The following is a 15952-nucleotide window of genomic DNA, read 5'->3' as shown; positions in this document are numbered from 1 at the left end:
AAAGCAATGAGCCTCATGGTTAGTAATTTCATAACACGTGAGGGCTGGGATGGAGGACTGCAGGGAAGTGCAGTGTGCGATGGGGTGGGTGCATCTGAGGGGCCCAGGGGTTCAGGGAAGGCCCTCTTGGAAGAAGAGACCTTCCAGCTGAGATGTGCATCTGGAAGGGGTGAAGGTGGGGGACAAGAAGAGATCTGGGCAACCCCAAGTGAGAGAGGGAAGGCCGGGAAGAATTATGAATGGCTTGCAGGTACCTGGGAGGACAGCGGTGACAGTCCTGGAACAGTGGGGAGCGTACAGGTGAGTGAGGCAGGGCTGGAGACTGGAAGCTCTGTGCAGCGGCCTCTCTGCCCATGACCTTCATTCTCGGGGCCCCTCAGGTTTGAAAAAGCCTATTCCCCAAAGAGCCTATTCATTCAGAGTGGCCCTAGAGAGGCAGCATGGGCAAGACAGAAGCTGGAAACCTTCTAAATTTTCAAAAGAACGGGTCCTTCCAGAGAAACCACTTGCCCTGATGATTTAAGGGACCCAGCACTGCAGTCTACAGTTTTGTGGGAAAGAAACATTTCTATCTTATTCACGCTGTTGCTCTTTTGGGTCGGCTAAACTTAGAAGGTGATCTCAGCTGTAAATTTCATCATTTTGTTTGACAGAAGCCTTCCAGATTCTCTTCTCCTTCTGGCCAAAGAATTTCTAACAAAACCGCTGATTCCCACAGGCTCTCTGACTTAAAATCACATGTGGAACAACAACAGAAAACCAAACAACCCGACTCAAAAATGGGCAAAGGAGTTGAATAGACATTTCTCCAAAGAAGATATACAAATGGGGCCTATAAGCCCGTGAAAAGATGCTCAACGTCACTAACCATCATCAGGGAAATGCAATCAAAACTACAATAAATAAGATACCACGTCACACCCATTAGGATGGCTATTATCAAAAAAAGCAGGAAAATTGGGGCTTCCCTAGTGGCGCAGTGGTTGAGAGTCCGCCTGCCGATGCAGGGGACGTGGGTTCGTGCCCCGGTTCGGGAGGATCCCACATGCCACGGGGCGGCTGGGCCCGTGAGCCATGGCCACTGAGCCTGCACGTCCGGAGCCTGTGCTCCGCAACGGGAGAGGCCGCAACAGTGAGAGGCCCGTGTACCGCAAAAAAAAAAAAGCAGGAAATAAATGTTGGTGAGGATGTGGAGAAATTGGAACCTTTCTGCATTGCTGGTAGGAACATAAAATGGTGCAGCAGCTCCTATGGAAAACAGGAGGGTGGGTCTTCAAAAGATTAAACAGAGAATGACCATATGATCCAGCAATTCCTCTTCTAGGTTTATACCCAAAAGAACTGAAAGCAGGGGTTCAAACAGATATTTGTACACCCCTCAGAAAATTTAAGAAAACTGATATCGTATCAAGCATCTTTTCCGACCAAAAGGTTATGAGATTAGAAATCAATTACAAGCAAAAAATGGGGGCTTCCCTGGTGGCGCAGTCATGGAGAATCCGCCTGCCAATGCAGGGGACACGGGTTTGATCCCTGGTCTGGGAAGATCCCACATGCCGCGGAGCAACTAAGCCCATGTGCCACAACTACTGAGCCTGTACTCTAGAGCCTGTGAGCCACAACTACTGAGCCCACATGCCACAACTACTGAAGCCCGTGTGCCTAGAGCCCGTGCTCCACAAAGAGAGAAGCCACAGCAATGAGAAGCCCGTGCACTGCAACGAAGCCCCCACTCGCCACAACTAGAGAAAGCCCACATGCAGCAACAAAGACGCAACACAGCCAAAAATAAATAAATAATATAATTTTTTTGTAAGAATACTGTAAAAAATACAAACATATGGAGGCTAAATGTTGCACTGCTAAATAACCAAGAGATCACTGAAGAAATCAAAGAGGAAATTAAAAAATACATAGAAACAAATGACAACAAAAACACAACAACCCAAACCTATGGGGAGGAAGCAAAAGCAGTTCTAAGAGGGAAGTTTATAGCAGTTCAATCTCACCTCAAGAAAAATCTCAAATAAACAATCTAACTTTATACCTAAAACAACTAGAGAAAGAAGAACAAAGAAAACCCAAAGTTAGTACAAGGAAAGAAATCATAAAGATCAGAGCAGAAATAAATCAAATAGAAACAAAGAAAACAATAGCAAAAATCAATAAAACTAAAAGTTGGTTCTTTGAGAAGATAAAATTGATAAACCTTTAGCCACACTCATCAAGAAAAAAAGGGAGAGGACTCAAAATCAATAAAATTAGAAATGAAAAATGATAGAGTACAACTGACACTGCAGAAATACAAAGGATCTTAAGAGACAACTACAAGCAACTACATGCCAATAAAATGGACAACCTGGAAGAAATGGACAAATTCTTGGAAAGGTGCAACTTTCCAAGACTGAACCAGGAAGAATTAGAAAATATAAACAGACCAATCACAAGTAATGAAATTGAAACTGTAATTAAAAATCTTCTAACAAAAGTCCAAGACCAGATGGCTTCACAGGTGAATTCCATCAAACATTTACAGAAGAGCTAACACCTATCTTTCTCAAACTCTTCCAAAAAATTGCTGAGGGAGAAACACTCCCAAACTCATTCTACGAGGCCACCATCACCCTGATACCAAAATCAGACAAAGAAATCACATAAAAAAAATTACAAACCAATATTACTGACCAACATAGATGCAAAAATCCTCAACAAAATACTAACAAACAGGATCCAACAACACATTAAAAGGATAATACACCATGATCAAGTGGGATTTATCCCAGGGATGCAAGGATTCTTCAACATAGGCAAATCAATCAATGTGATAAACCATATTAACAAATTGAAGAATAAAAACCATATGATCATCTCAACAGATGCAGAAAAAGCTTCTGACAAAATTCAACACCCATTTATGATAAAACCTCTCCAGAAAGTGGGCATAGAGGGAGCCTACCTCAACATAACAAAGGCCGTATGTGACAAAACCCACAACAAACATCATTCTCAATGGTAAATAACTGAAGGCATTTCCTCTAAGATCAGGAACAAGACAAGGATGTCCACTCTCGCCAGTCTTATTCAACATAGTTTTGGAAGTCCTGACCACAGCAATCAGAGAAGAAAAAGAAATAAAAGGAACATAAGTTGGAAAAGAAGTAAAACTGTCACTGTTTGCAGATGACATGATACTGTACATAAAGAATCCTAAAGATGCCACCAGAAAACTACTAGAGCTAATCAATGAATTTGGTAAAGTTGCAGGATACAAAATTAATGCACAGAAATCTCTTGCATTCCCATACACTAACAAAAGATCAGAAAGAGAAATTAAGGAAACAATCCCATTTACCACTGCAACAAAAGAATAAAATACCTAGAAATAAACCTACCTAAGGAAGTAAGAGAACTGTACTCAGAAAACTGTAAGAAACTGATGAAAGAAATCAAAGATGACACAAACAGATGGAGAGATATACCATGTTCTTGGATTAGAAAAATCAATATTGTGAAAATGACTATACTTCCCAAAGCAATCTACAGATTCAGTGCAATCCCTATCAAATTACCAATGGCATTTTTTGCAGAATTAGAAAAAAAATTTTACAGTTTGTATGGAAACACAAAAGACCCCAAATAGCCAAAGCAATCTTGAGAAACCAAAACGGAGCTGGAGGCATCAGGGACCCTGACTTCAGACTATACTACAAATCTACAGTAATCAAGACAGTATGGTACTGGCACAAAAACAGAAATACAGATCAATGGAACAGGATAGAAAGACCAGAGATAAACCCACGCACCTATGGTCACCTAATCTATGACAAAGGAGGCAAGAATATACAATGGAGGAAAGAAAGCCTCTTCAATAAGTGGTGCTGGGAAAAGTGGACAGCTACACGTAAAAGAATGAAAATAGAACACTACCTAAACACCATACACAAAAATAAACTCAAAATGGATTAAAGACCTAAATGTAAGACTGGACACTATAAAACTCTTAGACGAAAACATAGAACACACATTGACATAAATCACAGCAAGATCTTTTTGACCCACCACGTAATAAAAATAAAGACAAACAAATGGGACCTAATGAAACTTAAAAGCTTTTGCACAGCAAAGGAAACCATAAACAAGATGAAAAGACAGCCCTCAGAATGGGAGAAAATATTTGCAAATGAAGCAATGGACAAAGGATTAATCTCCAAAATATACAAATAGCTCATGCAGCTCAATGTCAAAAAAACAAACAACCCAATCAAAACATGGGTAGAGGGCTTTCCTGGTGGCACAGTAGTTGAGAGTCTGCCTGCCGATGTAGGGGACGCAGGTTCGTGCCCCAGTCCGGGAAGATCCCACATGCCGTGGAGCGGCTGGGCCCGTGAGCCATGGCCGCTGAGCCTGTGCGTCCGGAGCCTGTGCTCCGCAACGGGAGAGGCCACAATACTGAGAGGCCCGCATACAGCAAAAAACAAAACAAAAAACAACAACAACAAAAAATGGGTAGAAAACCTAAATAGACATTTCTCAAAAAAAGACATACAGGTGGCCAAGTGGCACATGAAAAGATGCTCAACATCACTAATTATTAGAGAAATGCAAATCAAAACTACAATGAGGATCATCTCACACCAGTCAGAATGACCATCATCAAAAAATCTACAAACAATAAATGCTGGGGAGGGTGTGGAGAAAAGGGAACCCTCTTGCACTGTTGGTGGGAATGTAAACTGATACAGCCACTGTGGAGAACAGTATGGAGGTTCCTTAAAAAACTAAAAATAGAACTACCATATGACCAAGCAATCCCACTACTGGGCAGATACCCTGAGAAAACCATAATTCAAAAAGACAGATGTACCCCAATGTTCACTGCAGCACTATTTACAATAGCCAGGTCACAGAAACAACCTAAATGTCCATCGACAGATGAATGGAAAAAGATGTGGTACATATATGCAATGGAATATTACTCAGTCATAAAAAGGAATGAAGTTGGGTCATCTGTAGAGATGTGGATGGACCTAGAGTCTGTCATACAGAGTGAAGTAAGTCAGAAAGAGAAAAACAAATATCATATATTAACACATATATGTGGGATCTAGAAAAATAGTACAGATGAACCTATTTTCAGGGCAGGAATAGAGACACAGATGTAGAGAACGGACGTGTGGACACAGGGCGGGGTTAGGGGAGGGTGGGATGAATTGGGAGATTAGACTGACATAAATACACTACCATGTGTAAAATAGAGAGCTAGTGGGAACCTGCAGTATAGCACAGGGAGCTCAGCTCAGTGCTCTGTGATTACCTAGCTGCAGGGACGGGGGGAATGGAGGGAGGTCCAAGAGGGAGGAGATATATGTATACATATAGCTGATTCACTTCATTGTACAGCAGAAACTAACACAACATGGTAAAGCAATTTTACTCCTAAAAAAAAAAAACCAAAAAAACTGAAAGCAAGGATTCAAACAGATACTTGTACACCCATGTTCATAGCAGCATTATGTACAAAAGGTGGAAGTGACCCAAAGGTCCATCGGCTAATGAATGGATAAACAAGATGCAGTAGATCCATACAAGGAAAAAATTTTTTTAAATAAATTTATTTATTTATTTATTTGGCTGCGTTGGGTCTTCGTTGCTGTGCCCGGGCTTTCTCTAGTTGCGGCGAGCAGGGGCTACTCTTCATTGTGGTGTGCGGGCTTCTCACTGCAGTGGCTTCTCTTGCTGGGAGCATGGGCTCTAAGCACGCAGGCTTCAGTAGTTGTGGCATGCAGGCTCTAGAGCGCAGGCTCAGTAGTTGTGGCACACGGGCTTAGTTGCTCCGCGGCAGGTGGGGTTTTTCCCGGACCAGAGCTTGAACCCATGTCCCCTGCATTGGCAGGTGGATTCTTAACCACTGCGCTACCAAGGAAGCCCCAAAATACTTTCCAGTCTTGAAAAGGAAGGAAATTCTGGCACTTTACAACATAAACCCTGAGGGTATTATGCTAAATGAAAGAAACCAAGTAAGAAACAAAAGACATACTGCACGATTCCACTTGTATGAGGTCCCTAGAGTAGTCACATTCATAGACAAAGTAGAATGGTGGTTGCCAGAAGCTGGGAGGGGAAAATAGGGAGTTAGTGTTTAATCTGTATTGAGTTCCCGTTTTGCAGGAAGAAAAAAGTTCTGGGGATGGTTGGTGGTGATGGTTGCACAGCAGTGTAAACGGACTTAGGGCCACTGAACCACACATAGAAACGTGGTACATTTTGTTATGTTTTACGCTACCGAAAATAAATTTTTAAAAATTAATTTTAAAAATTACATGTGGAAGAGACTTTGTTTCTTCAGGTGCTAGAATCAAGTGGCAAACCACGACCTGCTGCTGAAATCTGCCCAGACACGTACTTTGGATCAGAGACATTTGAACTTGAAAGCCTCTGGAGGGGATGCGTGCTTGCCAGGTGGTCCTGAGCGCCCCACTCCCAGTCACCTGACTTGCCTGGCTACTGAAGGCGTTGGAGGCTGCAACCCCAGATGGAGCAAGGGAAGACTTTTAGGCGAGAGCTTGTAGTGTCTGTTATTTTTGTGAATGGCCTTTGCTGCGCAGGAGGCCTGCCTTGCGGGGACAGAGCTGGTGAAGTCAGGATGTGGAGGACAGTAACGCTCACCCAACACCCCATGAGCCCCCTCCATGTTCCAACTCCGTGTGACTAGTTCTGGCCAATGAACCATGAGCAGAAGTGACCTGTGTGTCATTTCTGGGCTGAAGCAACAGGTGACATCCCCCCCAGTGGAGCCTCCACTGGCCTGGGTCCCCAAAAGACGATGTCAAAACAGAGGCCCCATGTGACCCATGACTGACAGGTAGTATGAGCAAGTCAGCAAGAAATAGGCCTTTATGTCAAACCACTGGGATTTGGGGGTTAATTTGTTACCGTGGCATGACCTCGCTTATCCTAATATATGTGCTGTGCTGGATGGGGAAAGGTTTTCTCAGCTTCACAAGCTCCAGGTGGGAGCCACGGACCACAGCCATAGTTCCACGGCTCTAAGCCAGAAACCTCAGAAAAAGCACATGCCTTCCCTGGGCTGAGGTTCCCCAGCTATTCCATTTGTACCTAAAAATCAGGAATTTCATATTGTTCAACCTACGGGAGTATAAAGACAGGTGCTGCTTACTAATCCAGGAGAGCAGATCTGGGCTCCTGGCCAACCTTGCCTCTGACTCCAACCCTCCTGGCCCTGTTTCCCCATGTGTCCCTGATGGGGTTCTAGATCACCGTGGCTTCTAGGGCTGGGCTAGAGATGGGAGTGAAGGAGCCACCTGGCCCAGGGACTTCAAGAGAGGCCCTCTACCACTGGACCCCAGTGTCAGGGGCCAAGAATAAGGGGAGAGCTCACTCATTCCCCACTGTCACAGCTTCAGCCTCATCCACAGGGGACAGCCTGAGACCCCAAGCCCCTTGCTGAGATGGATTTTTAACACTGACCTTGGCCTCAGCCTACTCTGGGGAGCCTCACCCCCACCTGTCTGGTGAGGAGACCACCTACCCAGAGTTAGGAGCTGCACAAAGAGCCACACTCAGGGCGCTGGATCCACCCCGCCCAGCACAGGTTGTCAGAGGTGTCCTTCTGCAAGTGAGGCGGGGCGGGCCGAGGCCAGGGCACCTCCAGGGCTCTGAGGGCATCAGCAGGACAGAGCCGGCACATGTGGGAATCTGGAGCTGCAGGGAGTGCTGAGCTTTATTTACAAACGTGTCACAGAATCCCCTCTTCCCAACCCCAGGGTCTCCTCTGTCCCCAGGAAGGAGACAGGCCTGAGGCCACCCACCAGCCCAGCCTAGGAAGGTGGGGCCGGAGTCCACCTCCAGTTGAGGCTGGGCAAAGCTCCCCTCTTGTGGGCGCCCCTGTCAGAGGGGAGAGGCTGGAACGACGGTAGGGGCACTGTCCACCTCCCAGTGGCCCGTCCTCAGGGCTTCGGCCGGGGGGCGCGGGGCTGGGGCACGGAGGGTTCTGACCAGATCGAGGTGGGGGCTGGGACCCGCGTTGGCACGGCCTGGAGAGTGAAGGGAAGGGTGTCAGGGGGGCCTCTTTGGGGGCAGCCTCATCCCCTTCTGGATCTCAGAGTTGGGGTCACCTTCCAGGGTGGGGTGGGGTGGCCAGCAGGGAGCAGTGGTGCCTGGAGAGGTGCCGTGGGTCAGGGTCAGGGCCAGGGCTGGGGCCAGGGAACCCCACAGAGAGACGTTTCCAGGCTCTGCACTCCTACCCCAATCCTGCCCCCCAGGACTCTGCGGTCCCCCGGCTGCTCCAAGGCATCTGTCTCTCCCAGGGCACCCTGGACCATACCCGGTGAGAAGGGCTGGTGGCTGACAGCTTCCGACGTTGGGCCTCAGAAGAGACACTGGACCAGAGGTCCAGGCTCTTGGGGGCTGAGCTTTTCTCAGACTTCGGAGGAAGAATGTCCCAGCCCAGCAGGCAGTGCTGTGGAGAGCAAAGGGTTAAGGTGCCTGGCCTGGAGCGGGGCTCCCCACTGACTGGGCACACCCCAGGGAGGGGCTGTACCTCTCCTCTTGGACTGGCAGCATCCTCTAGGACAGGGCTGTGTCCCCCGTGAGGGTGAAGGGGCCCCCCAAACAATCACAGTGTCTCCCACGGACTGAGGCTCCCCGAGGGTAGGGGTCTTATCCATCACTGCTACCCCAGGCCTCCCTTTCCTAACCCTGCTGACCCAGGCCCTGGGCCCCGACCACAGATGGGTGGAGGGAAGGCCGTGGACGCTGATGGAGCACGTCCTGTGTGCCAAGTTCTGCCCCAAGCCCCCGACAGGTACTGACTCACTTACCTGCCCCTTGCCCACCCCATGAGCCTGAGGATAGTATGTTGTACCCATTTTACAGATGAGCAAACTGACCTTCCTCGGTACCCCTTCTCCTCCCCGCAACCCCAGCACCTCTGGACTCAACTGGGAATGAGTGGGGTCCCCAGTGACCCCTGTCCTACCCAGGAGACACAAAGGACCTAGGTTCAAATCCCGGCTCTTCCATCCGGCTGACCTCGGACAAGTCACCTCCCCTCTGCCTCAGTCTCCTCATCTGTAAAGTGGGATAACAGTAGGACCTGCACTCTCGGTTGCTGTGGCTCCATGAGATAATCGCCCTAAGGACTGTGCATGTGGCCACAAGAGCTCAAGAAATAGGGCCCGTGTGCACCAGGCCAACGCACTGCATGGGCAGATAGTCCTCCTGGAAGCCAGGGGCTGGGTGGGGAGCCCAGACTCCCTCAGGGAACAAGCACGGTACACATGACATGAGTGGCCCAGCCCGAACTCCAGAGACTTCGGTCCTGGAGCCCAGCCTCGCTGTGTGGCCTTGGGACAGTCCCTGGCCCTCTGGGCCTCAGGACACGTCCAGAGACCTGAGCCAGACAGGGGACAGCCCCAAGGCCATCCTCACCCGGGGCAGCGCCAGCGTGTCGGAGGCGTCGAAGCTCTTCCGCCGGTGGATGCGGTACTGGTGCGGGGGGTCCAGGACAGACAGCGGGATGCTCACCCTGGCGGGGGTAACAGTGGGGGTGTTGCTGCAGGCGCCTCCAGGCCGCTGTGGCCCATCCTGCCCTCCCTCAAAACCAGAGGATCCAGACTTTGCTCTCGTCCTCAGCTGCGGCTGCCCCTACAGCTCCCCCCGGTGTCCTGCGTACTCTGGCCACTCACCTGACCTGCGCTGGCTCTGCCAGGGTCTCCGGACCCCGCTGGCCCCGTGGTGTCCGGCACAGGCGGCAGGGGCTGCCGGGATCCGAAGGCACCAGAAACAGGCGCCGGTTGACACAGTAACAATACACACCTGTGAGATCCGTGAGACGCAGAAGCCCCCCTCAGCCAGGGAACCTAGGTCCCTGGACCCCAACCACACAGGCTCGCCCATGTGTACACAGAGCATGCACACGCACATGTGCTCACATGCAACAACACTGGGCACCGCCTTCTACTCAAGCATGACACACGTGTGCACATGCTGGCAACTTCACATGTGCAAATGTCACCCGTGCAAACACAAAGCACGGCTTCATACAGTCATATCTGTGGACACACATGAACGTGCCTACACTTGTAATCACACACACAGGATGCACACACACGTACATCCATAGGAACACGCCTCACACACATATGTACACACATGTATACACTGTATGCTGCTCGTGCAAACCCACAGCAAAGACTTGGGTGCTCACGTGACTGAGCTGGAACACCAGCCCCCGCCCCCCGCTGCCCACCCAGACGACCCCTGTGCGGAGAGGAGGGGGAGGGAGTGGGGACACATGGGAAAACGAGGCAGCTGGGAGGAAACGAAGGCACAGGCGAGGGGCGAGGTGGGTAGCACAGGGCTGGCCCTGTTCGCCCTGAGGCCAGGCCTCAGCTCTCTCCAGGCTCGCGGCCCCCTGCCCGGACCCCAGGCCTCCCTCCCCCCATCCCCAGCTGCCTCCCCAGGCCCCCAGGCCTTAGCTGGGCTACGGGGCGGCCGCCGAGCGTTTACACTCACATTCGTGGTCCCCCTCCACAGCATCACTCTCCTGCAGGCCTAGGAACTGGGATCTGTGAGGGCGAGACGGTGAGCAGGCCAGGGTGACACAGTCCCCGAGCCAGCCACCTGCCCACCCCGTGCCCGCCCCTGCTCACTCGGGGTCACTGCAAACACACTCCTCCTTGTTGGCTTCCCGGAATTTCTGCAGCTTCGAGAAGAAGGCCTCGGGCTTGCTGGTGACGGGAGAGCTGTTGTCCAGAGACCCTGGAGCGGGCAACACGCAAAGGAGCTGCTGTGTGGCCAAGACTCAGGGGAAGCTCGGCACTGGCACCCCAGGCCACCTGCTTTGACCCCACCATACCTCGTACAGACCTGGAGGGGACCCTCCACTCATGGGACTGTTGGTTTTGTCTCGTGTCTGTCTACCCTCATGCATATCCAATCGTCCACGCAAAAAAATATTTATAGAGCCCCTACTACGGGCCAGACGCTGTTTTAGGTACTGGGGAAAGAACAGCTATCTGGACAAAGCCCCTGCCCTCGTGAGGCTTATGTTCTAATGTGGCAACAGACAAACTGGTCACCAAAGAAACCTGTAATACAACATTGAGAGGTTGACACCTGCCAGGAAATAAAAGAGAGTCAGGAGGGACTTCCCTGGTGGTCGAGTGGTTGAGAATCTGCCTTCCAACGCAAGGGACACGGGTTTGATCCCTGGTCAGGGAACTAAGATCCCACAGGCCACGGGGCAACTAAGCCCACGTGCCACAACTACTGAGCCTGCACGCCACAACTAGAGAGAGAGAAGCCTGTGCACCGCAATGAAGAGCCCGCATGCCACAACTAAGACCCGACGCAGCCCCAAATAATAAATAAATAAATAAAAAGAGAGTCAGAAAACCGAACTTGGTAGGGCAGGGGAGCCAGAGGAAGTCTCCCTGAGGAGGTGACACCTGAGCAGAGACCTGATGAAGGGAGGGAGGGAGCCGTGGGGACATCCCAGGCAGACAGAAGAGCAAATGCAAAGGCCCTGGGGCAGGTGTGGTTGGTACATTTGAGGAACACCCAGGAGGTAAAATAGGTGTAGGGGTGAGGGTGGAGAAGATGAGGCTGGGAAGCCAGCGGTGGGTTTGGGGACAAGGAGTGACGCAATCAGATCAGCCATGTACTTTTACAGGACCCCCCTCTGGCTGCTGCAAGGTGAGGGGAAGCAGGGGCACCAGTTAGGAGGCTACTGCAGGCATCCTGGTGGAGACAAACAGTAAAATTCTAGAAATACGTGGAAGGCAGGACTACCAGGATGCACAGTGTGTGAAAAGGAGAGGAAAAAACCAAGGCTGATCTCAAGATTATGGCCATTAGCTCCATAAATGGAGTTGCCACTAACAGAGGTAGAACAGACTGCAGGAGGACCAGGTGGGGTGGAAATCAGGACCTTGATTTTGGACCTGAGATTAACACACCTAATGAGCTCTGCAGAGAAGAAAGCCAGATATACAAGTCTGGAATTCAGAGGAGCAGCTCGGGTAGAGATAAAGTCAGGGAGAAGTGAGCATGGAGAGCCTCGGACTGAGGGGGCACCTCTGGAATTTGGAACAAGAAAGTGGATCCAGCAGAGACTGGACAGGGCAGCCAGGGAAGTGGGGAAGAGCCAGCTGGGGGGGCCCGGGCCTGGAAGTCAGAAGAAGAAAGAGCTTTGGGGAGGAAGGAGTGACCGCTGTGTCCACGCTTCCCAGGGGCCAAGAAAGCTCTGGACTGAGCACTGAGCCGGGAGCTGGCAATGCAGAGGTCACTGCTGACCCGGCCGAAGACAGCGTCAGAGGGTGTCAGGGGCTGAAGCCCAGTTTAAGAAAAAGTCGAGGAGAGAAACTGGAGACAGCGAGTCTAGATGGCCCTTTTGAGGAGTTTTGTTATAAAGAAAGGCAGAGAACACGGGCAGTAACTAGAAGCAAAGGCAGGATATAAAGGGAGCGATGCTTCCTCAGGATGGGAAATCACAGACTGCAGCTTTACCCCTGACCAGATGTGAGACTTTGCTAAATTTTTCAGTCTCTTGATGCCTCAGCCTTCTCATCTACCAGTGGGGACAGTAACAGCATCCACCTATCAGATTACTGTGAGGTGTTAAGGAGTGAATGGGAGAGAAGCAGAGGAAAGCTCCTGGCACAAGGCCCAGCACATAATAAGCACTCACTGAAATCAATTGTCATTAATATTCCCTGGTGTTCATATACTGACGGTGCAGAGTGATGGTGGAGGAAGGAGAGGAGAGAATTACAGGGAAAAAACCCTCTGGGAGGGACTTCCCTGGTGGCGCAGTGGTTAAGAATCCGCCTGTCAATGCAGGGGACACGGTTTCGAGCCCTGGTCCGGGAACATCGTGCATGCCGCGGAGCAACTAAGCCCGTGTGCCACAACTACTGAGCCTGAGAGTCACAACTACTGAGCCTGTGTGCCGCAACTACTGAAGCCCGCGTGCCTAGAGCCCGTGCTCTGCAACGAGAAGCCACCGCAGTGAGAAGCCCATGCACCACAACGAAGAGTAGCCCCCGCTCGCCTCAACTAGAGAAAGCGCATGTGCAGGAATGAAGACCCAACGCGGCCAAAAATAAATAAATTAATTAATTAAAAAAAAAACCCTCTGGGAGCCAAGAAGGGATGGGGCCCAAGCACACAAATGCAGGGACAGGACGGGGGCTCGGAAAGGGGGGAGAGAGGCGCGTGCGCGCACACGCACACACACGCACACACACACACACACACACACACACACACACAGCAGGCAGGGGTCAGCCGCCTCTACTTTCCTAGAGACAGGAAGTGAAGCAGTGAGCTGGCAGTCAGGGAAGTCCTTGGGATGGGGCCTGTGTCCCCACCACCGCAGGGTCTCAGCAGCCCCACAGAGCACCTGCCTTGGGCCAGCAACTCAACTTCTCTGTACACCAGTTTCCTCCTTTGTGAAAGTGAGGGTCCAATGGCACCAACCTCCTAGGGCTGCCCACTCACTCACTCAGCCAGTGTTGGCTGAGGGCCTACTACGTGCCAGGCACCGTTCTAGGCTCGGACTCGGGGAGCACAGCAACAAAATAGACGGCCAGGCCCCTGCTCCAACAGAGCTTATAGTCCACCAGAGAAGTCAGACAAGAAACAAGCAAAGAAGATGACTTCTGAGAATGAATGAATGATATGAGGAACATACAAACGGCTGATGCAATAGGCAAGGATGCAGGTGTGGTGGCCCTACAACGTTGTGCTCGTGGAAGCCCTACCATTTGAGCTGAACACTCAGTGATGAAAAGGAACCAGCAGGTGTGAACCTGGGGAAGTGCGTTCAAAGCAAAGGGCACAGCAAGTGCAAAGGCCCCGAGGTGGCCATGAGCATGGCAAGTTCAAGGACCAGCAAGGAGGCCGGCGTGAGGAGTCAGAAGGTAGATGGTTAGAGGCCATGTCACCGGGCCAAGGAGAAGCCAGATCACACCTCGAAACTCTAGAATTTTAGATTTTACTCTAAGTGCTAAGTACTCTGAGTGACGTGATCTCATTCCCGTGTTTAAAAATTAGTTCTGGCTGCTGTGCCGAAAATGGATGATAATGGGGGTGAAAGAGGCCAGAGGGAGACCAGCCAGGAAGCCACTGAGGTTGCTCGGGGAGTGGGGGGATGGGCAGTGAAACATAAAGAGGTGACACGCATACAGTTTCACAGGGGCCTGGCACACAATAAATGCCAAAAAAATAGGGCAGCTCTGATTCGTTCATTCATTCAACAAACACTCGGTGAGCACCATCTCTGTGCCTGTCACTGTGCCAAGAGCCGAGACAGGAGTGGTACCGAAGGTGCTCACCGAGGGGGGGTGGAAAAAGAGCAGCAGCGCCCGCTGGGGGCGCAGGCAGGTGCATAGGCAAGCTGGGGCCTCCACCCGCGCCCCTGGGCACGGGGGCTAGCCACACCTGCAATCCAGTCGTAGCCCAGGCACGGTCTGAGGCGCCAGCTTTTCTCAGGCACTGGAGACTCCTTGTTGGTCACTCTTGGCTGAGGAAGGAGGCAAAGAGGGGCAAGGGCTAGGCCAGCAGGCCTGGCCCAAAGGAGGTCCCGCCTTGCAGGGAGGAAAGGGGCTGTGTCTTAACTCATACCCTGACACGGGCCCCAGGGCTCAGCCGAGGGCTTGGGGGCTGGAGGACAAGAGTTTGGCCCCCACCCCCCTCCATGTGTGACTTTGAACAAGTCTGTCCTCTGAACGCCCATCTTCCCATCTGCATAATGGGGCTGGTCACCTTCTTCCCAAAGTGCTGTCTGAGAAACTAATGGCCACAACTTATCAAGCACTTAGGCTGAGCTGAGCTGGACTTGACTCACGGTACCTCCCGGGAGCCTCACCCTGGAAGGGAGGCTGCCCATGAGTGCATCTGTCAGGAGGGAAACTGAGGCTCAAGGAAGTGCCCATCAGTGGATGCTCCGCTCTCCCGCATTACCTCGGACAGCTTGCTCCGTTGAGCCAGGATGGACTTCAGGGCCTGTGCCTCCTGGGTGTCTAGACTGTCCAGCTCTGCTGAAAGCTCTGGGTCGCTCGAGTCTGAGGTGGCCATTAAGGGAGCCGAGTGGGGCCTCAGTGGGCCCGGGGACTCCTGGTGGAGGCACTTGGCAGGTGGGAGAGAGATCACCCCGGAGTTGGCCCCGTCCCTATCACAGGGGTCACCTTGGTGGGCATCCTGTGGGCAGGAGGCTCTCGAGGCCACTGAGGACGTCTCTTGGGATGACGGCATCTCTGAGTCGTGGCTGCCGCTGGAGTCGAGGTTTGACTGGAACAGAGAGGCCAGTTCACCCAGCCATCTACCCAGCTGGCCTGCACTAGGCATGAAGGCCTGGTCCTCATCCTTGCTTCAGCCTCTCCATGTCTCAGGCCAGTCCCTTCCCATGCTGGGCCTCACTCAGTTTTCTCATCATCAGTAAAATGGGCATGCTGCATGAGAGGACCCGGAAGCCCTGGATTCTGGCCTGAGGGTTAGGCAGCCCCTCCCTCACTCCCGAGACTTGGCCAAGGCGCTCACCTCTGAGGCTGCCTTGGCCACGGACCGCCGCACGGCATCCTGTCCGACCCGCAGCTGCCTCAGGAGCTCCAGGTTGAGCTGCCGTAGCTGTGCCAGATCTCTGGTCTCCACCATCCCAGGCGTATCCGCTGGCTTCCCACGACAGGCGTCACCGACTCCCGGGCCACAGAGTGCCCTCACGGCCAAATTCTCCTACCTGAAGCCAAGACAGACAGCATGACATAGCGCTGAGGAGGCTGCCCTGAGGAGCCAGAGGCCGGGGTTCAAATCCCCACTTTGATACTCCCTAACTGTGCAACCTCAGACAAGTTATTTAACCTCTCTGTGCCTCAGTTTCCTCATCTGCCAAACAGATGATAACAGCACTGACCACATAAGATTGTTGTAA

At 51.5% G+C, this 15952-nt stretch overlaps 1 protein-coding gene across 1 annotated transcript; it reads right to left on the bottom strand.

The window, feature by feature from the left end:
- Positions 1–7825: 7825 nt before the first annotated feature.
- MIIP (migration and invasion inhibitory protein) lies at positions 7826–15678 on the bottom strand (the record flags this gene model as incomplete). Its single annotated transcript, XM_079697529.1, has 9 exons — positions 7826–8054; positions 8345–8479; positions 9451–9547; positions 9708–9837; positions 10537–10589; positions 10674–10782; positions 14467–14548; positions 14989–15315; positions 15565–15678. The coding sequence occupies 9 exons, from the start codon at positions 15676–15678 to the stop codon at positions 7968–7970; spliced, it is 1134 nt and encodes a 377-aa protein (XP_079553655.1). The 3' UTR covers positions 7826–7967.
- Between the last annotated feature and the right edge of the window lie 274 nt (positions 15679–15952).

This window comes from Hyperoodon ampullatus, assembly GCF_949752795.1.
Source record: "Hyperoodon ampullatus genome assembly, chromosome: 2".
In the NCBI taxonomy this organism is placed as follows: Eukaryota; Metazoa; Chordata; class Mammalia; order Artiodactyla; family Ziphiidae; genus Hyperoodon; species Hyperoodon ampullatus.
The sequence above is the reverse complement of the archived record's forward strand: the minus strand, read 5'-3'. Positions and strand labels throughout refer to the sequence as shown.